We start from the raw sequence: 25,689 nt of genomic DNA, 5'->3' as shown, positions 1-25,689 counted from the left end.
TGTTTCTGACCTTAGCAGAAAAGCTTTCACTTTTTCTCCATTGAGAATGATATTTGTGGTGGGTTTTTCATAAATGGCTTTGATAATATTGAGGTATGTGCCCTCTATCCCTACACTTTGAAGAGTTTTGATCAGGAAGGGATGCTGTACTTTGTCAAATGCTTTTTCAGCATCTATTGAGAGTATCATATGGTTCTTGTTCTTTCTTTTATTGATGTGTTGTATCACATTGATTGATTTGTGGATGTTGAACCAACCTTGCAGCCCTGGAATAAATCCCACTTGGTCGTGGTGAATAATCCTTTTAATGTATTATTGAATCCTACTGGCTAGTATTTTGGTGAGAATTTTCGCATCTGTGTTCATCAAGGATATTGGTCTATAGCTCTCTTTTTTGATGGGATCCTTGTCTGGTTTTGGGATCAAGGTGATGCTGGTCTCATAAAATGAGTTTGGAAGTTTTTCTTCCATTGCTATTTTTTGGAACAGTTTCAGGAGAATAGGAATTAGTTCTTCTTTAAATGTTTGGTAGAATTCCCCCAGGAAGCCCTCTGGCCCTGGGCTTTTGTTTGTTTGGAGATTTTTGATGACTGTTTCAATCTCCTTACTGGTTATGGGTCTCTTCAGGCTTTCTATTTCTTCCTGGTTCAGTTGTGGTAGTTTATATGTTTCTAGGAATGCATCCATTTCTTCCAGATTGTCCAATTTGTTGGCGTAGAGTTGTTCATAGTATGTTCTTATAATTGTTTGTATTTCTTTGGTGTTACTTGTGATCTCTCCTCTTTCATTCATGATTTAATTTATTTGGGTCTTTTCTCTCTCTCTCTCTCTCTCTTTTTTTTTTTTTTTTTTGATAAGTCTGGCCAGGGGTTTATCAATCTTATTAATTCTTTCAAAGAACCAGTTCCTAGTTTTGTTGATTTGTTCTATTGTTTTTTTGATTTCTATTTCATTGATTTCTGCTCTGATCTTTATGATTTCTCTTCTCCTGCTGGGTTTAGGGTTTCTTTCTTGTTCTTTCTCCAGCTTCTTTAGGTATAGGTTAGGTTGTGTAACTGAGACCTTTCTTGTTTCTTGAGAAAGGCTTGTACCGCTATATATTTTCCTCTCAGGACTGCCTTTGTTGTATCCCACAGATTTTGAACTGTCGTGTTTTCATTATCATTTGTTTCCATGATTTTTTTCAATTCTTCTTTAATTTCCTGGTTGACCCATTCATTCTTTAGAAGGATACTGTTTAGTCTCCATGTATTTGGGTTCTTTCCAAATTTCCTCTTGTGGTTGAGTTCTAGCTTCAGAGCATTTTGGTCTGAAAATATGCAGGGAATGACCCCAATCTTTTGATCCCGGTTGAAACCTGATTTAGGACCGAGGATGTGATCTATTCTGGAGAATGATCCATGTGCACTAGAGAAGAGTGTGTATTCTGTTGCTAGGGAAAAGACAATCTTGACCTGAACTCCCCAACCCCCACCAGGATCCTGTAAGTCTACTTTAACATAAAACATTTCGTTTGGAAACTTCCCTTTTCTCTCAAACCCTCTAGTTACCTATTGGTAAACATCCTGCAAGCAGATGGCCGACAGATAAATATCAGAAGGGTCCCATGACTAAGGGTTTTTGGTTGGTAATAAATGACCTTTTCCCAAGAACTGATAGCCCCCTCAAGGTCCTGGATAGCTTGCTTCCAAAATTCCTTAGATTCTTGTGCTATCCCAAACCCCCTCCAACTTGAAAGTATATAATGGGACACGCCTCATAACAGAGTGTGGTCTTTCTGCCCCTGGGTCCTGTCCCCATGCTTTCACAAAATCACCTTTTGCACCATAGACATCTTGAGAATTCTTTCCTTGCCATGGGTATCAAACCATAACATTCTTTCCTACATGGATACCAGAGATTAATAGTTTATATCACAAACAGTTGCCTACCTATAACAGACACATGAAAAAATGTTCAACATCATTAGCCATTAGGGAGATTCAAATCAAAACCACATTGAGATACCACCTTACACTAGTTATAATGGCCAAAATCACAAGACAGGAAAGAAGTTTTGGAGAGGATGTGGAGAAAAGGGGACCCTCTTACACTGTTGGTGGGAATGCAAGTTGGTGCAGTCACTTTGAAAAACAGTGTGGAGATTCCTTGTGAAATTAAAAATGGAGCTACCCTGTGACCCTGCAATTGAATTCCTGGGTATTTAGCCCAAAAATACAGATGTAGTGAAATGAAGGGCCATCGGAACCCCAATGTTCATAGCAGTAATGGCCACAGTCACCAAAGTGTGCAAAGAGCCAAGATGACCTTCAACACCCGAATGGATAAAGAAGCTCTGGTCCATATATACAATGGAATATTATGCCTTCATCAGAAAGTATGAATACCCAATTTTTGTATCAACATGGATGGGACTAGAGATTATGCTGAGTGAAATAAGTCAAGCAGAGAGAGTCAATTATCTTATGGTTTCACTTACTTGTGGAGCATAAGGAATAGCATGGAGAACAATAGCATGGAGAAGAAGAGGAGAAGTGAGTTGGGGGAAATCAGAGGGGGAGATGAAGTGTGAGAGACTGTTGACTTTGAGAAAGAAACTGAGGGTTATGGAGGGGATGGGGTGGAGGGGTTGGGTGAGCCGTTGGGGGGTATTAAGGAGGGCACATATTGGAACACTGGGTGTGGTGCATAAACAATGTTGGAACATTGGAAAAAAATAAAATTGCAAAGAAAAGAAGAAGAAGAAGAAGAAGAAGAAGAAGAAGAAGAAGAAGAAGAAGAAAAGAGTTGCCAACCTGGAGGACAAACCATTGTTTGATAAATATTTCATCTTTTCTTTCTCCTCTGAATATAATATCCTCTTTGGAAATTCGAAATCCTACCTCCTCCTTCTTTTTTTTTTTTTTAAGATTTTTATTTATCTATTTGATAGACAGAGAGAGATCACAAGGAGGCAGAGAGGCAGGGGGAAGCAGGCTCCCCGCTGAGCAGAGAGCCCGATGTGGGGCTCGATCCCAGGACCCTGAGATCATGACCTGAGCCAAAGGCAGAGGCCTAAACCACTGAGCCACCCAGGCACCCCCTTACCTCCTCCTTCTTAAGTCACCACGACACAGAAGCTTCAATCACCTTGTAAGGACCTATTTAACAAGAGGCTTTCATTAAAGTTAACCTGTCCCTGCTCCCCTTCCCCCAGGGGATTTACTTAAAAACAAGTCCCAGAAACCAGCTCCATGTAACAAAGCCCAGATACAAGAGTGGGTCAGACTAGGTGCAGACATCAGATCAGAAGGGGGTTGCATACTGTTTCCCTAGCTACCAAGGAGTCTGAACCCGCCCTTTGGTCACCTTTTGGGGAATGAATTCTGACCAAGGTGATAGACTGGTTCAAATTTCTACTAGGGTAAATTGTAATTCAATAGGTCCTAGCATCACTGTGGAGTTTCCTTGTGTTTGTGACAATCTCATTGGCCACCTGTGCGTGGACAGGCCCGACCGCATAGCCTTTGTCCTTAAAAGCTAGTCTGCGAAAGAGAAAAGTTTCGCCCTCTCTTGTAAGAGGTGCATCCCCGAACGTTTGGTTAGATTCTTGATGCTTGGTGTGAAATAAATCTTTGCTTGACCTTCGCTTTATATCAGTCTCACTCCTTTAATCATGGACCCTTTATTGGGCATAACACACCTCTCTTTGAGCCTCATGTCTTTCTCATTCCCATAATTAAGAACTTCATTGTTTTCTCTACTGAAAATGTCTTACATCATTTTAAGTATTAGACCAGCTGAAGAATTGAGATCAGCACAGGAAAAACAAACCTTCCTCTCCTCACATTCATTCTGTTGTGTGAACTGACCTCCATGCTTCAGACCCGGAACAGAATGTGCAGACAGAGCTGGGGATCAAGGGCAGCATTAGCTTCATTGCTTTGCCAGCCAAGGAGCCCTCAGCAGGTCAGGGCCACAAAACCTGCAGCCTACCTGGGGAAAGAGGCCAAGGGTTTGTGGGGAGTTGCTAGACAATGGCTGATTTCCAGAGGAATTTGTTTGTGCCACCAGCCCTGTTCTTCATGCTATCGGGGTGGCACCAGGTTCCTGAAACAAAGGGCTGAGAAGTGAGAAGAGGTCTGTGGGGAAGAGAAAGGTTACTTATTTGGAAATGGAGTCCCATTGAAGCATTAATTGCTTTTTTCTTTGTTCAACTTGATGCCTTTCAAGTGGTTTTCATTTCAGCCACCAAGACAGCTGTTGTAAGAAGACTGCATACTTCATACTGAGAAACCACTCAGTGTTTTCTGAAATGGCTAAAATAAAGAAAAAGGATAACATCCAATTTTCCTGAGAATGCTGAGAATCAGAATTCTCATACATCGCTGATGGGAGGGTAAAAAGAACATGCAGTGTGGAAAACTGTGTGGCAGGTCCTTATGAGCAGAAACACTGAAGGGGAATATTTTGTCACCCTAAAATATGTCTCCTTGGCTTGAGCATTATTTTTGGCCGGTTATTTTGAATCAAAGGCAGAAAAAGGAAGAGCTCTGAAATCCTGTGTTTACTTTGAAAGAGACATTTGCATTTATACAGGAAAGTTTAGTCTGTCAGGGGCTCTCTCTGTGTAGCAGAAAGAGGGAGAGGGTGTCAGTCTCCCAAAACTCTGATGGTGGAGAAGGCAGGGCTCAAACTCTGCTCCCAACCCCAGCCTTGGTTACTCTGCTTGGCCTGGTCACCTCCCCTGTTCCTTCCCAGCAGGGTCACCTGTGGAGTTTCAGGAAGGATCTTCTCTGCGGGCCTCCCCCTCAGATTCTGCCAGTTGGTTTGGGCGAAAACAACACTGTTGTGTTAATTAAGGGCTCCAGGAGATTCTGAGCGAGGCCAGAGGGGAGCCTGAGGGTTTTCTGAGAGTGGATTTGTGGCTTTGATCCTGGAGAGGTGGCAGGGTGTCTGTGCTCCGTGAGTCTGGGAGGGTTGGGTCCATGCAGCCTGCAGTTCCGACGCTGACCCTGAAGTTGTGAGTGGCGGTGGCAGGGGACCCCCCCGCCCCCCACGAAGCAGGTGAGGAAAATTCAGGGATGGGTGTCCTCACGGGAGCTCACAGCTTCTGAGCTGCTCCGGACACAGAGGACTGGGAATTTGGGCCTTTTCTGCATCTCCGAGTCCTGCCCGAGGGCGAGCGGTGTGAGGACAAGTAGTTCTGTTGCTTGATTTCAGGGCATTTTCTCCTGATGCAGCTGTGATTTACCCCCAGATCCCTCATGAGGACGAAATCTAGAGGTGGAGGCAAAGGCAGAAATGGCCCGTTCTCAGGTGAGCCTGGGTCCCCGCGGAGCCGTGTCTTCTGTTTCTTCGCAGACCCTCTCGTTTAGAAGCTGCAGATGTGGATGCCTCCAGTTCGGGTGCTTCTTTCCTCCGCGTTCACCTCTTTTTAAGACCTGGTCAGAAGTGATACTCAGGGTTAGGTCTTTAGAATGCTTCTTTATGTCCCAGAGCGTTTTGTCCTGTCCCCAACCTGGCTTCGATAGTGCATCAGCTGTTGTCACTTTGACTTAAAGTCCCGCGAGGAGTGACAATATTCCGATGGTGGTGGATCTGGAGGGGAAGGTGTCGAGTCTGAAATTCCTGTGGCTGATGAAGCCTGGTCCTGGGATGTCAGGGACGGAAAGCAATTCTCGGTCAGGCTCATCTGGATTCTCGATTAGCTGTGTGCAGCTGGGGAGGAATGAAATGCGGACAGAAGCTCGGTGGGTATGAGTCCAGAAAAACTTGGAAAGTTCCCATTCTAAGAAAGGGTGTGTGTGTGTCTCCATATTTAGCACGTGAAAGAGATATTCTGCTTAAAATGCACTAGAAGAGGGTGCCTGGGGGCTCAGTCAACTAATGTTGGACTCTTGGTTGCAGCTCAGGTTGGGATCTCAGGGTCCTGGACTGGTATCCCTGCTTCTGGCTCTGTGCCCTGAGGGGAGTCCGCTTGACATTCTCTTTCTCCCTCTACTGCCCTTCCCCATCTCCTCTAAAATATAAATCAATCTTGGGGACCCAGGGCGGTTCTCTTGGCTAAGAGTTTGCTTTCTGCGTTCAGCTCAGGTCATGATCCCGGGGACCTAAGATCCAGCCCCACATTGGGCTCCCAGGTTCCCAGGTAATGAAGTTCTAGAACATAGGTGAGGTTCAGTGGGGTGAGGTCCTGAGCCTATGACTAAGAAAGAATTCTTGAGACATTTTTGGTGCAAAATGGTGGTTTATTAAAGCAGGGGGACAGAACCCATGGGCAGGAAGAGCTGCTGCCCATCTATCCTGAGGAGTGGCTGATTATATACACAGGAGTTAGGTAAGTGAGGACAAAGAGGGTGTTCAGAAGGGCAATCAGGGTAAAGAAGACTGTCAGGATATTGAAGGCATGATTATTGTCAAGCCAAGGCCATTTTCCCCTCTAATAAGGCACTAATATGAAGATAATTGGGAGTTTCCTGGGGAATGTCACATTCATCCTATCAAACATCCTTTTTAGTGAGATTTAGGTTTAGAAGAAATTTAACTTTATTCACATTTCCTTCTACCTCAGCCTCCTTCAGTTTTAATGGAGGGGAGGGCGACATTAAGGCTTGAGGAACTAAGTTATTTGCCTCTGGAAATTGGGCTACTGGTAAGATAGCTTCTTTGTTATAAATCAGTAGGACATTTGTAGACCAAGGGAGACTCCTGTCTTGCAGGATTGTGATCTCTGCAAGTTAACTCTTTGTTTACCTTTAGTGCAGCCAAGGGTGTGTGAGGAGGGGAGCGGGTGGAGAGAGGGTACAAGGTTTCAGCTTTTGCTTTGTCCTCAGCCAGCCTCCTGCTTCCTCATCATTCCCTCCTGAACAATTTTGACCCTTAATTCTTTAAGGTAGTTGAAAGTGGAAAGTGTCATCTTCTGTAACTTCTTCCTGCTGAATAGGGGTGTAGAACTGTCCCTACCTAGTTGGGTCAACATTGGTCAGTTGAGGAATGTGGAGGGGAGTTACAGAAGATGGAGGCAGCTGAATCCAGGGCTTACAGTGAAGAAGTGTCTCTGTGCGTGGTAAGGATCATTGTGAAGTGATTGCAGCAATGGAGTATTGGCACCAAGTAGAGAAAAAATGAACAAGGCAACATATTAAGATTAATAAGGCTATAAGAATGAAAAGCCCAAAAAGGAGATTTTTAATTGTTGGCCATAGTCCTCCTTTAAACCAGGAACTTAACCAATCACTGAGAGGGAGAGAAGGATCATGTAGAACCTTAATCTGGGTATTCATATTTTTTATTAGTCCTGTCACATTTTTGTCCCATAGTCTGGGATGTACATGCAACATTCTGCTTTGATAATTGCACATGTGCCACCCTGTGCTGCTGTCAGGACATCTTATCGCCCTCGCCCTGCAAGGACGACAAGACGCCCTGGTTCAGATGCATCTTCTCACTCTTCTCTCTTTATTTCCGCAAGTCTACACACTTATATACGCTTACATGACCAATCAGCGAGCAGGGTACAGGAGGGAGCGAATCAGGCTGTGCACCTAAACGAACAACTTCGCTAGCAACCAATGCTGTTTACTTCCTCTTTGGGCGTTCCGCTTAGTCTCACGAGTCAATCCTCACCTGGCAACTAGCCAGGCGCCATCTTTTAATGGTGGAGGCCGCCCTGGCCAGGGGCCTGCCTCCAACAACATCTAAGGCCATTCTATTTTTGTAGGACTGCCTTGCATTTCTGTAAGACTTCAGTATTAAGTAAAGAGATGCTATTTAGTGAATCATAGAGTGCCTCTGTAGTATATTTATTAAGGGCTTCTACATGCCACATGACATGCTCTTGTCCCACAGATGGAGCAAAAATGGATGTTAAGTGACCTTACCATTTATTTATTTATTTATTTTTTAAAGATTTTATTTATTTATTTGACAGACAGAGATCACAAGTAGGCAGAGAGGCAGGCAGAGAGAGAGAGAGGGGGAAGCAGGCTCCCTGCTGAGCAGAGAGCCCGATGCGGGACTCGATCCCAGGACTCTGGGATCATGACCTGAGCCGAAGGCAGAGGCTTTAACCCACTGAGCCACCCAGGTGCCCCGACCTTACCATTTAAAAAGAGATCGTGTCCATCTTTGCCCAGGTTAGTTCCACAGATCCAGTGGGTTCCGTTTGGAGCTGACCATCTAATGCCAGGTCCCCTTACCCAATCAGTAGCAAACCGTCAGTAGCCTGGAGTACTATTATTTGGGAACAACATTTCTTTTTCTTTTTCTTTTTTTTTTTAAAGATTGTATTTATTTATTTGTCAGATATCGAGAGGGAGAGAGCAAGCACAAGCAGACAGAGTGGCAGGCAGAGGCAGAGGGAGAAGCAGGCTCCCTGCCCATCAAGGAGACCAATGTGGGACTCAATTCCAGGATGCTGGGATCATGACCTGAGCTGAAGGCAGCCGCTTAACCAACTGAGCCACCCAGGCATCCCATTGGGAACACATTTCTAATGATAGTCATCCCAGATGTTGTGTGTTATTTGCCCAAGTATCATATGTCTGATTTCTTTGTTCCCACCATTAAACTGCCTTTTGAATGAGCTGTCCAATAATGGGTATGAGCCACAAATATGTGTCCCAGATTTGATATATGCCATCGTCAGTATAGCAATATGGAGGGTTTTGTAACTTAGGCCCATATTTGATTGAGGAGTTATGGCTTGACAGCAATCCCCTTTCCTTCCAAATAGTTCCATGGGCATGTAGTACCAGGAAGGCATATTTGGAGTCAGTATTAATGTTTATTTGTAAAGCTTTGGCAATTGCAAAGTGCTAGTAAGCACTATGACATACTTAGCTTTTCTTATTCTTTTTATGAAAAGTATTGTCATCAGTAAATCAACTGTCATTTGTATTTTTAACAGGGACATCTTAAATCTGGCCAAACAGAGTAAGCAAGATCAGTAACCTCGAACAGTTTTTGCTCCATAGAGAAAGAAGCACAATGGTCAGGTTCAGGCATACGGGTAACTAGGTTTAAAGTTTGACAAGTTTTAAGTATTATTTCTGGCATATCTGTAAGTGTAGCCCAGTATTTAATAAATCGACCCCCATCATCCATTCATGGCCTTTGGCTTCTAAGACAAATCTGGACCTGATGTGAAGTCATTACAGTCAGGGACTGTCCCATAGTGAGATCTGAGGCTCTCTGTATGAGGAAGGCTGTTTTATGCTTTGCTAAAGCAACTGTTTGCAACTGCACCTCAGAGGTGGCTTCTAGGATAAATATGACCGAGGGATGAAACCATTAAGAAGCCCTTTGAGTGGTCCAGCCTTAACGATATCCTGATTACAGAGGATCATTGGCAAGTGGGAGAAAACTTGTCAAGAGATAAGGGGAGTCCTCCAAGCATCATTCAATCCAATCATAAAATGGGGTCATACATTATCTCCACAAGTCCATAGTTAAGGCTATTGAGTGCGGTATGCTGAATTTTAGGTAATTTCATTATTCCAGCCACACACAAGGTGAAAGGTAAATTATACAATTTTGGGGGAATCAATTTCATTTTTCCATTTGTTTAAATATTTAAGCTATGTGCCCAGTGGGTTCTGTTATTATCCCTACAGAATATTAGGCAAGATCATCTAATTGAGCTATTATGCAACTTCTCTGAAGTTTACCTCAAGTTGCCTAGCTTAGGTAAACAAACATTTAAAGACAATCAAATCTAGAATTTAACATCCATCAAGGTGTGTTATTAAAAAATAATTTTTCACTCTAAAATAACCCTCATTTTCAGAGATAGCCAAATCGGGACTAATTTATTTGAAAAACAAGTCCAGTTTTAACAAACTTGGCCTAATTATTTACCATAACCTCAGTAAGAACAGTGAGTGATCATATAGATCTTTTAGAATCTGCTTTGCTGGAACTTCTTATAAGGAATCTCTAGGTTGAACTTTTAGTGGCCTCTTCAGGCCAGAAGCCAAGCCACATAGTTGCCATCAGACATGCCTGCAATACCTGTCAATTTGGGCAAAGTCACTGCTCACGTTCCTCTCCCCTTGTGTTAGGACCACAGTTGTTGTACCACGGGTATCTCAACAATCTTTCTTCATCATTCACTCCAGAACCCCAATATTTGACATGAAAACATGTCTGGAATTGCTTGACCATTGGCTTCTCTCCCACATCCCAACACTTTATACTGCACAAGGAGGGCTATCACCTCTGTGTAGTGGATAGAGTTGACTTCTGGGAGAGAAAGTTTTCAATCAGGCAGACCCATGCTCCATAGGTGCCTTTTTTTTTTTTTTTTTTAGATTTTTATTATTATTATTTATTTTTATTATTTTATTATTTTATTATTTATTTATTTTTTTAGATTTTTATTATTATTATTTATTTATTTATTATCACAAGTAGGCAGAGAGAGAGGAGAAGCAGGCTCCCCGCTGACCAACTTTTATCTTAGGAAACATTGTGAACTGTGTCAGTGGACACTTGGTGACTGTGGTATTTATTACAGGGACAGCTGACCTTCAGGGATGTGGCCATAGAATTCTCTGAGGAGGAGTGGGGACGCCTGACCCACACTCAGCGGCAACTGTACCGGGATGTGATGTTGGAGAGCTATGGACACCTCCTCTTCTTGGGTGAGGAAGACTCCTTCCAGATTTCCCAAACCGCACTCAGGGTTTTATTCCTTCCTGTGAACACTGTATTTTTGGGGATTTCTCTTGTAATAACTAGAATTTAGATCCAGGCAGAAAGGGAAATAAGTAGATGGAGAGAAAAATCTTCATGATGTTTTTTCTCAGCATTAGCTTCTCCTTCCTCAAGGAAACATCATTGCTTGTGTAGATGAGTGGCAATTCTCAAACTTTAGTGACATAGAATGGTGCTGCTCACATCTTTTTTTTTTTTTTAATTTATTTGACAGATCACAAGTAGGCAGAGTGGCAGGCAGAGAGAGAGAGGAGGAGTAGGCAGGCTCTCTGCCAGGCTCTCTGCTCAGCAGAGAGCCTGACGTGAGGCTCGATCCCAGGACCCTGGGATCATGACCTGAGCCAAAGACAGAGACTTTAACCCACTGAGCCACCCAGGCACCCCTGCTGCTCACATCTTACACTGAAGTTTCCCCTGCTGATTATCATGTCTACTACTTGGAAGTGTAGGTCAGGATGTGAACATTGCAAATTCCTCCTGTGAGTTTTTTTTTTTTTTTTAAGACTTTGTTTACGTATTTGACAGAGAAAGATGACAAGTAGGGAAATAGTCAGGCGGGGTGGGGGGAGCACAGGCTCTCTGCCAAACAGAAAGCCTGATGTGGGGCTCAATCCCAGGACCCTAAGATCATGACCTAAGGTGAAGGAGAAGAGGCTTATCCCCCTGAGCCACCCAGGTGCCCTACCTCCTGTGTGTTCTGAAGAGACTGTTGGGGGACAGCTTTTTGGAAACCACTTTCTAGGATTGTACAATATCGTCTCTTCTCTCCTGAACACAAGACTGATGGAAATTTAGAATTGGCAGCCATAATCGTTTTCCTTTTTTCTCATAAACAGGTCTCACTGTGTCAAAGCCAGACCTGATCATGTTTTTGGAGGAAGGGAAGTGGCTCTGGGATGTGAAGAGAAAGGAGAATGTACGCTTCCATCCAGGTAGGTGGGAATGAATGAGGCAGATGACAAAGGGGAGGTCCAAGTCTGAAGGAGGAAGGTAGACCTTACGCAGTGGTTTGGGTAGCTCTCCTTGAATGAAGATTAGTTGGAGACATGCCCAGTTAGTTTTTTTTTTTCTCTTTCCCAGAGGAACATCTCTCTCCAACATGATCAAGTTCTTAGATTTCTCTAGGGATTCTCCTTCAGCTCCAGTGTTGGTTCATCATGTTCATAGGGAGAGCCAGGAGACTCTCCTTTGAGGAGGGGGGGGCACTCCCAATCTGAGAGATTTCATTGTTTTTTTTTTTTTTTTTGAGTTTGACAAATTTATTGGTATTTTAGTAAAGACATTCATCTCAGTCGTTCTCTCCCATCTTGACCTTAGGTTAATATTTCACTTGAGTCAAGAAAAGAGTAAGTAGGAGAGGGATGTTATTTTAACATAAGCAGTAAAATGGACAAAAGTGGAAAGTTTGCCTACATTAAAGCAAGTTAAATTCATGTATCTTGATATAATTAAATCATGTAAGAACTAATAGTTCTATATACATTTCCATTGTTTTACTTGGGGCTTACTCTAAACTTAAATGCAAATGAACAAAATGTTAGGAATATATATATACAGGCTGCTTCTCTGGAGTTATTACCTATTAAAAGAGCTCAGCAAGTAGTTACCACCAATAAAATAGTCTGAAGCTGCCTCCAAATTAAGCACTGCAGGAGTATTCAAAGAAATCATTATACTGTTTCTTTTATTTGTGACGAAGCTTTTAAAGATGTATTTAACTGTCACATTAAAAAATAATTTATACAAGAATTTAAAAAAAAAACCCTAGAATACATAGGTCTAACAACATATATGTGGTCAACGAATCCATAAGATATGTTTAAAGATGCATTTTCTTTCTTTCATCAGTACCTAAAATGTGCTTTTGAGAGGCCACTGGTTAATATGTATACACTTCAAATAAACCATATTACTGTACTAAAATAATTCTTGGATTAGGTTCAAATCAAATTTGCTTTCACAAGTTAGTAACTTAAATTAAGCTTAAACGAAGTTACAGCAAGTGCATCTTTCTCATTTTCATCTTCATACAATGTTGTTTTTTGGTGTTTCTACCTTTTAAAAATAAAAACAGCCAAATATTTAAGTATTATGTACATTTAAATTTTGGGTGGTGGTTTGTATATTAAAAGAAACAGCTTCCTTACAATTTGCCTCAAGATCTGGTGGAAATGCTTACAGGAACTAGCTAGTAACAAAAACCAAGAGAAGCACATTCAAAATACTGATTTACTTTGGTAGCAAATGGTCTTTGAAGACTAAGGTAGACAAGACCCATTAAAGTGAAGTGGGCTATTTCCAATACTCAACAATTTACATAAAATTAAAAAAATTTTTTTGAAGAGCTAAGCATCTTTACCAACTGATAGCAATGCAATATCTAGTTTACAATGACTTGAAACAAAACAAATGCCCATTAGGGGGGAAAAAAGCCGTATTTTAATTTTATCTTACATACTTTTTTCAGTCATAGGTCAGTAACATTTTCTTCCCAATACAATACTCCCTCTCTATAAGGCTGTTCCTGGGAGCCAGACACTTTAGGTTAATAAGGGAGTTAAGAGTAATTGCTTGCAGGTTAATAGACAATAACTTTTTGCGTTCCTCTTAATGTGCTAATAGTTGTGTCTAAAAAAATATGCAATTCTTAGAAAGGTACCATTTCTGATTTTTTATTATCTGTAACCTTTGGAAACTAATCACATGAAACTACAAAATTAGCAAATGTCTTGAAATCTGTATATAAAACATAAATTACCTCTAATTTCAAACTCTCACTTATTAGTGTACCACTCAATCTTAAAAAAAAAAAAAAAAAAAAAAAAAGGCGGCTCCAAAGATAGTCTTATACCATTCTTTAAAAAAGGAAACTGTTCCTTTTAACTTTACACCCACCCCCACACCCCAATTTCAACACATCATTTAATTGTCTTGGTCATGGACATTTCCAAGATGAGATTTTATATTTTGTTCCCAGAGCTTCTGGTTATCAAAAAAACCATGCTTTCCTTTATTGAAGGAGTTTGGTCCTGCTGATGTTGGTGTATCCCTTCCAATATTCTTCATCCTCATCTTTGCTTCTGGAGGCATTTCCTCTGGCTCACTATCTTCATCTTCATTAAAAGCTGCTGCTACTGAAAGGGTTTTTGGAGCAAGTGTTGGAACAGTTTCTTTAGGCTTACTTGATCCAAGTTTGATGGATATGGCTGAGGCTTTCTTTGTCGTCTGACTACCTATGGCAAATCCAAACTTGGAGATCTTTGTAGGTTTTGTTGGGAGGTCTGCAGCTTCTTCTTCAGCTGATCGCTTCTCAGCGCTGCGACTGGAACTTTCCCCTCCATTACTGGAAGAAACAGTCTTAGTTTTCACAGGTTTTTCTGCTTCTTCTTCAGGTTCTCCGGCGGCTCCAGCTCGCTGCGGTTTCTCAGGCTTCTCCTCTCCCGCCTTCCCGTCCGCCATTTTCCCCGCCGCGGCCTCCCCTGCAGCCACGCCAAGCTAGATTTCCATTGTTCTGAGGGCCCTGGGGAAGGCATCCTATTTTTGAGGACCTGCATGCTATGGCCTTTGTACATTCTGGATTTCATTATGGGACAAGTAGGTCAGGGTAGTTATATGCACACTGGGGTTTGGTGGGGAAATTCTCGGAACACTGGAGACAGATTTTTAATGTTTTATGGCTTATGCTTTCTAAGGTATGGAGGCTTTAATCTTAGTCTTATAAAATTCAGTTTCAAAAACTTCATCAGATAACAAAGCACCACCCTAAAATGAGAAAATATACTGCTTTATTTCCCTTCAAATGGTCTTTTTTCTTTTTCTTTCTTTCTTTCTTTTTTTCCCATATAGAAATTTCTGCTCTATGAGTTCCATTCCTCCGTGGTGAAATACTGTAATGTCTCTATTTGTTTACTAGAAATTTCAACATAACAAATGATATTGGGGAACTAGCACATTTAGAACTTGAACTTGTAGCCTTTAAGAAATTCTCATTTATTACATTATTTTTTAATAATTATTGTATGATTCTTCTATGAACTTCTTGTGACTTTGTCCTGTGTGTTTTTACTTTCTATTTAGTTCTATATGAGATTTATCTTTGAATTTTTACATCAAATGTCCTGATACGACATAGGCATGTGCTTTATCAGAAGTGAGTTAGACAATTAGTAATATTCCCACATAGTTTGTTTAAAAATTTTATTTGTTCAAGACAGAGAGAGAGAGAGAGAGAGAGAATGAGTCCGGAGGGGAAGGGCAAGAGGAGAGGGAGATGACAAGTCCCTGCTGAGCAGGGAGCCCAGTGTGGGGCTGGATCCAAGAATCCTGATATCATGACCTGAACTGAAGGAAGATGCTTAACTGACTGAGTCCCCAGGTACCCTAAACCTCCATGTTTGAAAAATCCTTGTGTTCAGTAATGCAGTGTTGCTTCATGGGAAATTGATCATGAGCTTTTTCTTCTACTTTCCTCAGAATGCATCAGAATTAAACTCCAAATATTAATATAATATACAGTGTGTCTCAGCATATTTTCAACATCTATGATGTTTATTTATTCAGAAATGAAGATATTGTTTGTTTCCTCTGTTGTAACGGAATGGACTATAGGGTTACATTCTGTGGAGGAGAACGAATATATTAATACCATAATGCACGTCTTTCAAGCTTTTTAAGTGTTCATGAAATTCTCATTTACACATCTTTATGATTGACATTAATGAGAATTCTTCATGATATTATAGTCCACTAAGACATGCCACTCAGTTGCTTGATTTTCATGGGTATGTGGACACAGTTCAAAATTCTGGTAATATACAAGTTTTCCTTTTCTGTCATACATCAGTGTTTTATTTAGAATTTTGTGCATTGAGTTTTCTCTTATTCTGGTTTGGTAATTTCCTAAGAATGTGCTTCCTTGTCTGGCTCTTTCCATGACATTAGCTAGGTGTGGGTTGGGTTTTATCTGTGCAGGTTGTTAGAGGAATAAAATTTTCAGCTCAGTATATTTTGGCGAATTTCAAGACCATGTGAGTATAACTCAAAAAAGAATTAGCTTTATGCTTTTTGCTGGAAAATTCTGTGTGTTTTTGTCTTGTGTTTATATGTCACACATATATACTATGTCACCCCTACTTTTTGTCTCCTTGGTGAGTGGTCAGAGAATGTCGTGCCATGTCTAGGTGGGTTGTCATCCACATAGAATTGATTTCATCATGTATTTGTGGGTGAATTTTTATTCTCTGCATGAGAGAAATACTTTTTTGAATTCAGAGTAATTTTCAACATTTTATACTTCTGTATACTTCTTTATACTTCTGTATATACTTCTGTTTTGGTATGAAATAAAAAAGATATACTTTATCTAATTAGTTGTAGGATTAATACCCATGATATATCTTGGTACTTTTGTTATCGAGTTATGCATCTTCTATGAGTATTTTCATTGTGGTAACCTTAGAGATTCATTAAAACAACTTAGCTATAAATGAACCTTTTATATTTGTTTTTATTTTTAAAAGATTTATTTATTTATTTGACACAGAGAGAGATCACTAGTAGTCAGATAGGTAGGCAGAGAGAGAGGGGGAAGCAGGCTCCCTGCTGAGCAGAGAACTTATTTATTTATTTGACACAGAGAGAGATCACTAGTAGGTAGATAGGTAGGCAGGGAGAGAAGGGGAAGCAGGCTCCCCGCTGAGCAGAGAACCCGGGGTGGATCTCGATCCCAGGACCCTTAGATCCTGAACTAAACCGAAGGCAGAGGCTCAACTGACTAAGCCACCCAGGCACCCCCAAAACAAACGTTTTAAAACATAGTGTCAATTATATAGAAAACTCTTCTTCCTGTCTCCATACCTGCACACCCTCTGGACTTTGTTACCAACATTACAAATTCTTTTATGTTGGATCCTCTATTACCCACATTTGTAATTTTTATTATTTTTTTTTTTTTTGTCAGATATTAGCGACTATTGGTGAGTATAGTAGCACCCATAGAGTTTTTGAGTCCGCATGTTGTACACCTAATGTAATGGGACATTGTAGAGTATATATTAATAGAAAAGAAATCAAGGCGGATACCAAAAAGCATATACAATGTAGATTAGTGTCTTAAGAAGTTTCCGGTAAAGAAAACTAACCCTACTCTTCCAAAGAAGCTAATCCTAAGTACTCACAATAGGATAAAGTCCTAGGAAAGCAAACTGACCTGTATCACAGTGGAGATAAATGCTCCTTAATGTAGAAGGGAAGGGACAGGGAAAGAGAAGCATGTGCCCAACAGAGCAAAGAAGGGAACTAGAAGACCAAGAAGATCCTGTGGTCCTCACAGACAGCCCAGGAAGAGTAGCCCACGGCGTCCATGGAAGAACAGTCATTTCTGTGAGAGCTTCTTAACTCCATTTCCTTGAATTTGGTCTCTCTCCTCTCACCACTGAAGAGCATCAGGAAGGCTTTTCTTTGGAAGTGGATTCTTTGGGGAAGACCAGAAAGTGCAACCAGGTTGTAAAGCTGCTCATTTTAGGCAAAGTCCGTTTCAGAGGGAAGCCTAAGTTCAAAGAAGTGATCCTGTACCCTGACCATGGGTATTAGTAAAAATGCAGGGGAAACTTGGATACAGTGGGGTCCAAGGTATAAAACCCAGCGTTGCAGTCAGAAGCAATATGCACCTGCATTTCTTGTGAAGGAGGGAGCTGTTTCCATGAGTATGGTGGTATGTGAAATTGAAGAAAGAAAAATAAGAGGAGGTCCAGAGAAGTGTGATTGGGTTAAGTTTGTTATGCAGGAGTAGGATTGGCTTGAATGAAGAGTAAAGGGAAGCAAAGGACTCCATACTAACCTGTATGCTCTGCCCCCTTTTTAGGAACCTTTGAAACTATCGTGATTCAGTTCTGGAATTTTGAGCACAGCATGCATTGTTGATCAGTGGCACATGTGTGAAAAGTAAAAACTCAGATGCCACCCAAACATCCAAATCAGACTATAAATTATAACAGGATCTTGAGTTCATTGTCATTCACATTAACATTGGTGACGTGCACATCTAGCTCAGCCAGACTCCTCCATTATTCTACTCTCGACGTCATGTCTGTAGGACATTAATTTGATATCTGTGCCTTGTATGCCATAAATCTGGATATATGCTCTTTACTTCCCAGATTATTTTGGGTATGGGTTATCCCATGACATCCACATAAATTTAGGATGGATTTTGATCTTTATGCAAAAATGGCATTGGAGTTTTGGTAGAGATTGCATTTTGTGTAGATCACTTCAAGATTTATTGTGTTTCAATTATTCCAGTGAAAGAATATAGTTAGGTTTCCTACTTAGGAATGTGAGTTAGGAAACCTAATTATAGGTTAGGTTACTAGGATTCCTGCAGAGTATATTGCACTTTTCATCGTTTCTGGTTTGACCTCTACCTTTATGTTAAATTGGAAGCATTTATTGTGGGGGGACGGGGTTTGCTGTAAATGTATGATGTCTCTGTTTTGGGAATTGTTCTTTGTTGTGTAGAAACAAAACTAATTTTTAATGTGTTGGTTTGTGTACCCGCTTTATAAAATCCATATGAGTTTTAGCAGGATCACAACAATTAATCCTCCTAATTCCTAGGAGAAGAAATGGCAGTGGCGTAAGAGGGTCCTAGACTCATTGGTCCTGTGATGAGCACCACTAGGTAAAAGTCAGGTCATCCTAAATTCCCCAGACATTGGGCTGAAGAGTGACAGGAGAATCTCCTCAAGTAATAGTAGAGAAGGCGCCACATGGAAGATGAAGATAGTGCGGAGACATGGTTTAGGGAGGAGTATAGCATTGTACAGGGCAGGGAGCCCCCATTGTGCAGTAGGATTCATGACAGAGGAGCACTCAGGGGAATGCCTATGGAGGTTTCCCAAAGCCATTGGCTTGGAGAGGGAGAAAGGCTGAATTTTCTGAGTTCTGGGAACCAGCACATCTTAAAGTCTGGAGGTTTAATGGTCAGCAGATTTGGATGGGATAGAACCAGGAGGGCACTGGGGTGCTCCCAGAAAGAAGGTTGGCAAGCAACCTGGGGGCACTGAGTGTGGAAACAGTAATCTGAAGAACACCTGGGGTGCACAGTGGGGAAAGTATTCAGTAGTCTAGGAGCACATTCCTGAGAGGAAACATTCGGTGACATGTGGCTTCCAGAACATGGGAGCCCTCTCCTGTCCTGTAGCATAGAGACTGAACCCCACTCAGTGAGGACATTGGCTGTCTGCCTTGCTTGCACCAGGCCTCACCCCCTGTGATCTGAGGGGACTGCCCTTCTCAGTGAGGCTTGCCTCAAGCTAAGCAAGGTCAGTCCCTGCCCACATCACGTCTCCTGAGCAGGGATTCTGCAGGGCTGCAGTCCTGGTAGAGTTGATGTCAGGTCTCCTTTCACAATTGGAGCAGAGCTCACCTAGTTCAAACTGGCCACATTCAGGCCAGGGACCAAACATTGCTCATAGCAGGCAAGGAGAGCCCCTGCAGACCACTGGTCTGAAGGATACAACAGGACACATCACTGACTTTTCTAATGGACAGAGGCAAGTAGAGACTTAGAGAAATGCCAAGATGAATGAATTTATCTCAAGGAAAGTTGGCAGATAAGACCAAGGTCAGAGATAAAATGGAAATAGTAGTAAGGAGCTTGATGGAGAATTTATTTTTTTATTTATTTATTTTTTAAAGATTTATTTATTTATTTATTTGACAGAGAGAGAGATCACAAGTAGACAGAGAGGCAGGCAGAGAGAGAGAGAGGGAAGCAGGCTCCCTGCCGAGCAGAGAGCCCGATGTGGGACTCGATCCCAGGACCCTGAGATCATGACCTGAGCCGAAGGCAGCGGCTTAACCCACTGAGCCACCCAGGCGCCCTTGATGGAGAATTTAAAGTCACAATCATAAGGATACTCAAGGAGTGAGAAAACAATAGTGAGAACTTGACCACAGAGCTAAGAGTTAAAAAAATAATTGGGTGCTTGGTGCCTGTACTGACTCTTGATTTCTGCTCAGATCTTGATCTCAGGTCCTGGGATACAGGCTCAAGTCACACTGTGTATTCAGTGTGATGCCTGCATGTGATTCCCTCTCTCTGTAGCTCCTACCCAAAATCTCATGATTACCCCCTCAAATATTATTACCTCTTATAATTTTATTCCTATAGTCAGTTATAATTTGTCGGCTTTCACTTCTTCACTTATCATTATAGTCAGTATTTTTCTGTTATTCTTTATTTTAGTTCATGGGCTGTCAGTGTTTATCTTTTCTGCAAAACATCTCTTCCTGTGCTCAATATGTTTCTTTTTTACTGTACTCTTGTTTGATTCAGTTCAGTTTTCTGTCTCCATATCCACCATTCTTTTGCTAAGTTTGAGCTCATATGGTCCTTTTTGTGATTGTTAGAGATACAGGAAAGGGATTTCTGGTAACGCTGTGACCATATCACAGAATTATCTATTAGGATATATGGTCATTACGTTCTGTACCATGTTATGTTTTCATGGGGAAATGAGGTCCTGATGACTCCTTGTCAGCCATCTTTCTGACATTGTCTGAGTGCCTTTATGCTTCTCTTTTAAAAGTTTTCAGTATATTCTTCTGAATGTAGTAAGTGCTTTTAAGTGGTTTTACTTTTATTTCGTATCTTTCAGCTGTATCTTCACATGAGACCCAGAGGTTCCTGCTAGAGTGTAGCATTGAAGGTTCTTTCCAGAACGGGTCAACGCACAGATACAAAGATAGTGCTGTTGAGATTTTATACTTATGCACAGATGGGGACAATGATGGGAAGAGTCAAGTGCCTCAAAGAAATCCTGGACGATACACCCAAACCAAGGCAATTGCCCTAAATAGTGAAGTATATAAACTGCTGCAGAAAACCTCCCTTTTTAAGTCAACTGTTTCTGCAGAGCAGTGTGTTTCTGTCAGCACAGGCTCCAATCAGATTGTCAACCATAGCGATTTGTGGACAGACCACTTGGAACATCTGGAAAGTAACCTAGTCCATGCTGAGAGTAATGATTTGAGCCATTTGGAAAATAGGATTTGCCTGACTTTAAATCAGAGATTTAGAAATGAAGAACAAAGTGCTCAGTGGGATCCATATGAGAGAGACTTCACTGAGGAGCTTACCCTTCAGTATGACCAGAGGCTTTTCATTGGAGACAGAATTGCTCAATGCACTGAATCTGAGAAAATACTGAACCAGGGCTCCTGTGTTCACAGATGTGTCAGGGCTAGGTTTGCAGAGAACCATTATGAATGTAATAAATGTGGGAAAGGCTTTCATCCAAGCTCTAACTTCAGTATACATAATGGTCACTGTTTGGGAGACAGTCCTCATAAAGATAATGAATGTGGGAAAGCTCGTAACCAGTCCTCCAATGTTGGTGATCATCAGAGAATTCATGAGGGAAAAAGCCCATTCACATGTAATAAACCAGGGACCATGTTTAGTCAGTCATCAAGCTTAAACATCAATGAGATAATCCCTCAGGGAGAGAAAACTTACATCTTTAAGGAATATGGTAAATCCTTTGACTGCCACTCAACACTATCTCAACATCAGCAAATGGATACTGGAGAAAAAGTATACAAATGCGAAGAAGGTGGTCAAAGCTTTAAGAACTGTTCATCTCTAAATGGACATTCACACATCTATTCTGGAGAGAAACCCTGCAGATGTCAAGAATGTGGCAAGACTTTTAACAATCACTCAAGTCTTAATAGACAGCACCAAATTCATATTTCAGGGAAAAATTACAACTGTAATGAATGTGCCAAAGCCTTTACATCATGCTCAAAACTTATTCAACATCAGAGAATTCATAGTGGAGACAAACCTTACCAGTGTCAACAATGTGGCAAGAGGTTTAACCACAGCTCAACCCTTACTCGACATCACAGAATTCATACTGGAGAGAAACCTTACCAATGTCAAAAATGTGGTAAGGCCTTTATCCACAACTCAGACCTTATACAACATCACAGAATTCATACTGGACAGAAACCTTACCAATGTCAAGAATGTGGCAAGGCCTTTACCAGGAGCTCAGATCTTTCTCAGCATCACAAAATTCATACAGGACAGAAACCTTACCAATGTCAGGAATGTGGCAATACCTTTACCAGGAGGGCAAATCTTTCTCAGCATCAGAAAACTCACAGTTCAGAAAAACCTTACCAATGTCAAGAATGTGGCAAAGCCTTCAAGTGGAGGTCACATCTTTGTCAACATCACAACATTCATAACGCAGAGAAACCTTACCAATGTCAAGAATGTGGCAAGGCCTTTAACTGGAGGTCAGGTCTTGCTAAGCATAATAGAATTCATTGTGGAGAAAAATCTTACCAATGTGAAGAACATGGCAAGCCCTTTAAGGACAGCACAACTCTTACTGAACATTGCAGAACTCATAGTGGAGAGAAACCTTACCAATGTCAAAAATGTGGTAAGGCCTATGCCATCCCTTCACAACTTACTAAACATCACAGAATTCATACAGGACAGAAACCTTACCAATGTCAGGAATGTGGCAAGGCCTTTACCAGGAGGTCAGATCTTTCTCAGCATCACAAAATTCATACTGGACAGAAACCTTACCAATGTCAGGAATGTGGCAATGCCTTTACCAGGAGGGCAAATCTTTCTCGGCATCAGAAAACTCATAGTGCAGAGAAACCTTACAAATGTCAAGAATGTGGGAAGGCCTTCAAGTGGATTTCACATCTTTGTCAACATCACAACATTCATAACGCAGAGAAACCCTACCAATGTCAAAAATGTGGCAAGAGCTTTAACTGGAGGTCATCCCTTATTAAACATCACAGAACTCATACTAGAGAGAAACCTTACCAATGTCAAAAATGTGGCAAGAGCTTTAACCGGAGGTCATCCCTTATTAAACATCACAGAATTCATACTAGAGAGAAACCTTACCAATGTCAATGTGGCAAGGCCTTTATGTACAACTCAGACCTTATACAACATCACAGAATTCATACTGGAGAGAAACCTTATTAGTGTCAGGAATGTGGCAAGGCCTTTAAGGTGAACTCACACCTCAGTCAACATAGCAGAACTCATACTAGAGCGTAACCCTATAAATTCCAAAAATGTGGCAACTGGTGCTCAAGGCTTAGTCAGCATCAGAGAATTTGTAATCGAAAGACTTCTTACCAATATCAAGACTGTGGCAAGGCCTTTAACAACAATTCAGGCCTTACTCAACATTACAGAATTCATATTGGAGAGAAACCTTACCAATGTCAGGTGTGTGGCAAGGCCTTTATACACAGCTCAATACTTACTTGACATCACAGGATTCATACCGGAGAGAAACCTGGCAAATGTCATGAATGTGGCAAGGCCTTTAACTGGAGGTCAAGTGTTACTGAGCATCAGAGAATTCATCCTGGAGAGAAACCTTACATCAAGAATGTTGTTAGGCGGGGCTCCTGGGTGGGTCAGTTGGTTGAGCGACTGCCTTCGGCTCAGGTCATGATCCTGGACTTCCTGGATCGAGTCCCACATCCGGCTCCCAGCTCTTTGGGGAGTCTGCTTCTCCCTCTGACCTCCTCTCTCATGCTCTCTCTCACTCATTCTCTCTCAAATAAATAAATAAAATCCTTAAAATTAAAAAAAAAAAAAGAATGTTGTTAGGCCTTTACATGCACTCAGTCCTCACTAAACACCATAATATTCATAATAGATAGAAGGCTTATCAGTGTATAGAATGTAAGAACAGGGGCACCTGGGTGGCTCAGGCGCTTATGGGGCTCCCTTAGGCTCAGGTCATGATCCCAGGGTCCCGGGGTTGAGCTCTGCATCGGGCTCCCTGCTCAGCGGCCAGCATGCTTCTCCCTCTCCCCCTGCCTGACCCTCCTCTATACTTGTGTTCTCTCTCCATCTCTCTTAAATAAATAAATAGAATCTTAAAGAACGAAAGAAAAAGAGAATGTGAGCAAAATTGGTTAAAGAGTGCTCACCGATTCATGCCTATGAGAGAATTCATATTAGACAATAACCTCACAAATATAACCAGTGTGGCAAGGCCTTTGTCCAGCATGCACGCCTTCTAAACAGAGAATTCATACTGGAAAGAAACCGGATGAATAATGTGGCCAAACCTCTAGCAGGCAGACAACCCTTTCTGCACATCACAGAATTCACCCTGTAGAGAAAATTACGGATGTAATGAATGTGAGAGAGTGCCTAAGGACTGCTCCCTCCTCACTGCATATGAGAGAGTAAGTGTACAAATGCTAAGAATGTGTCTGACCTCTCAGTGGGACTCCCAACTTTCTTCACATCGTTGTTTTCATGCAAGAGTGAAAGTGTAATGTAAAGAACGTGGCCAAGCTTGTAACTGGAATTCAGTGCTTACTCAATATGTCAAAATGCTCACTAGATTCAAACCCTTGGAATGTGTAGAGGCCTTCATTTTAGTATACATTGGAGCACACACCAGAGAGTGCATTAAGGAAAGTCAATTGAAAGTTAGCAATGCTTAGAAAACTATTGAATTGAACATCAGATGCCAATGAATGTTACAGAAATCAAGCCAATGGAATACATTATTCACCCTACTCGGACATTACCCTGCATGAAAATAGTGATTATAAGGAGAAATCAGACCTGAACACTTAGAAAATGTGTATGGTAGTGTGTTGAACAGATTTAGGGAATGGACTTTTTTATATATATAAGGATTTCAGTATTTTTTAATTTTTACATTAACCCTGTATGTGATTTGTGACTAACTATATTAATGTATTTTTTCTGAACTCAGTCTGGGAAAGTCCTCTGTTCCTTGTGGGTGTGTAAGAACACAGGGCTGATTGTTGCTTCATAAAATATATTAGATGTCCTGCTCCATTAAGTGGGACTCATGTGTACCTAATTTTTCATGGAAGAGGACCATCTGATATACAACATATGAAGTACATCTCAGTGGAGATGGTGCTTACGGTTATAACACTGATGTAAGATTCCATGGGATAGGTGTTTGGAGCACACATTTCTGGATGTATTGACACTAAAGAACTGCCTCAATATTAGAAATAGGATGTTTTCCTAATTGTTTAAGGAAAAAGAGGTAGCCATGCAGTAAACTATGAATGTATCTTTTTTTTTTATAAAGATTTTATTTATTTGTCAGAGACAGAGGGAGAGAGAGCGAGCGAGCACAGGCAGAGAGAGAGGCAGGCAGAGGCAGAGGGAGAAGCAGGTTCTCTGCCGAGCAAGGAGCCTGATGTGGGACTCGATCCCAGGATGCTGGGATCATGACCTGAGCCGAAGGCAGCTGCTTAACCAACTGAGCCACCCAGGCATCCCTGAATGTATCTTTTTAAGTGCAAACGTTAGAGTATGACTTGATGTGGTTAAATGAGGAAATCCTGACAGATGACTGCAGGAGGGTAGCTAACTCTTCCCTACAATGCCATACCACTGCACATACACATTTCTGAGCAATGTACCTCAGTCGTGAAATTTTTGGAAATAGGTACTCCCACATCCTTCTGACAACCCTTGAATGCTTTTGCACATGTATGTTCTGTGTTTTGAATGGAGACAGTAGAGTGGATTTGATATGTATTACTTACTCAGTGTATGTATGAAATTAATGTATTTTCATTAATAAAACAGTGGTGTTTCTTCCTTAAAAGAATTTATTTTGTTGACAGAAAGTGATCACAAGTCATCAGAGAGGCAGGCAGAGTGAGAGAGGAGGAAGCAGTCTCCTGGTGGAGCAGAGAGCTCAATGTGGGGCTGGACCCCACGACCCTGGATTATGACCAGAGCCAAAGGCAGAGGCTTTAACCCACTTAGCCACCTACATGCTTCAATAAAATACTGGTTTTTAACATATGGATATGAGTATGTCATGAATGATGTCCTATTCTATGTCTAGTGTTCATCTATTTCATTGCAGGTTGTATGAAACTGATCAAATCCATCACCTGTTTGGTACTCGAGTA

The 25,689-nt window shown here is 41.4% G+C and overlaps 2 protein-coding genes across 2 annotated transcripts; one reads left to right on the top strand and one right to left on the bottom strand.

The window, feature by feature from the left end:
* Positions 1–12,909: 12,909 nt before the first annotated feature.
* Positions 12,910–14,207, bottom strand: LOC132006131 (PEST proteolytic signal-containing nuclear protein-like). Its single transcript, XM_059383825.1, has one exon. The coding sequence runs from the start codon at positions 14,155–14,157 to the stop codon at positions 13,621–13,623; it is 537 nt and encodes a 178-aa protein (XP_059239808.1). The 5' UTR covers positions 14,158–14,207; the 3' UTR covers positions 12,910–13,620.
* A 4,260-nt stretch (positions 14,208–18,467) lies between these two features.
* Positions 18,468–23,023, top strand: LOC132005846 (zinc finger protein ZFP2-like). The gene is made up of 5 exons (XM_059383356.1): positions 18,468–18,546; positions 20,361–21,927; positions 22,096–22,263; positions 22,348–22,658; positions 22,899–23,023. The coding sequence occupies exons 1-5, from the start codon at positions 18,468–18,470 to the stop codon at positions 23,021–23,023; spliced, it is 2,250 nt and encodes a 749-aa protein (XP_059239339.1).
* The last annotated feature ends 2,666 nt before the right edge of the window (positions 23,024–25,689 follow it).

The sequence above is a fragment of the Mustela nigripes genome, chromosome 17 (genome assembly GCF_022355385.1).
Source record: "Mustela nigripes isolate SB6536 chromosome 17, MUSNIG.SB6536, whole genome shotgun sequence".
Classification (NCBI taxonomy): Eukaryota; Metazoa; Chordata; class Mammalia; order Carnivora; family Mustelidae; genus Mustela; species Mustela nigripes.
This window is presented reverse-complemented; position numbering and strand designations above follow the sequence as displayed.